The sequence below is a fragment of the Daucus carota genome, chromosome 1 (assembly GCF_001625215.2).
Source record: "Daucus carota subsp. sativus chromosome 1, DH1 v3.0, whole genome shotgun sequence".
Lineage (NCBI taxonomy): Eukaryota > Viridiplantae > Streptophyta > Magnoliopsida > Apiales > Apiaceae > Daucus > Daucus carota.
The window spans coordinates 17,912,223-17,912,964 of record NC_030381.2 but is presented as its reverse complement, the minus strand read 5'-3'; the positions used below and the strand labels follow the sequence as shown (position 1 = coordinate 17,912,964).

The following is a 742-nucleotide window of genomic DNA, read 5'->3' as shown; positions in this document are numbered from 1 at the left end:
TCAACTTTCTGCAAATTTCTTCTTGGTAGGGCATGTCCTTTGGTCATGGAAGGTTGAGGAACATAATTTGCATTTCCTGGCCTTTTTCTTGGCTTGATTTATTGCTTTCTCCCTTTCACCAACAATCCTTTTTAAACCGGATCCTTTGTTTTTACATTGCAATGGAGGCTGAATACTAATGTCTCCAGTAGGCCTTTTGCCTATCAAGTTCGCCATGAAATCTTGCTTTGTAAATCCACCACTCGCATCACCAAGTTCAGAATTTAAGCCTTGAATTGACTTATTAACCTGCTTAAGTTTATCAAGGTCATTTCCTGCTTTAGTCACACATTTATGAAAATTAAACCACAAATTTGTCAATTCTTTTGAGATGGCTCCCATGCTTTCCTGATCATCAGATACACCAAACATTTTCAACGAAACCTTATTTTCAGCATTCTTCATCCAGCGATTAAGAACAAGCCGCCTAGGTATCTTCACCACTTCAAAGTGATTAAGTGCACAGAATGCGTGCCTACATAAAATGCCGCACAGAAGAAACTTGTTACAAGAGCAATCAGCATGGCTCTTACTGACTTTTACCTATAAAAGTTAACAAGTAATTGAATAAGATTAGAAAAAACAGGAATACTCACCACAGAAAAAAGATACATAATTTCACGGAAATAGAATTATTAAGAAATTACAAATAATGCACTAAGATTACCTGAAACAGAACATCTTTCATTTTAACATCCTTCAT

At 36.0% G+C, this 742-nt stretch overlaps 1 protein-coding gene across 1 annotated transcript; it reads right to left on the bottom strand.

The window, feature by feature from the left end:
- LOC108218448 (uncharacterized) lies at nt 1-742 on the bottom strand. The gene is made up of 2 exons (XM_017391383.2): nt 707-742; nt 1-582 (listed from the first exon to the last, which is right to left on the bottom strand). The coding sequence occupies exons 1-2, from the start codon at nt 740-742 to the stop codon at nt 1-3; spliced, it is 618 nt and encodes a 205-aa protein (XP_017246872.2).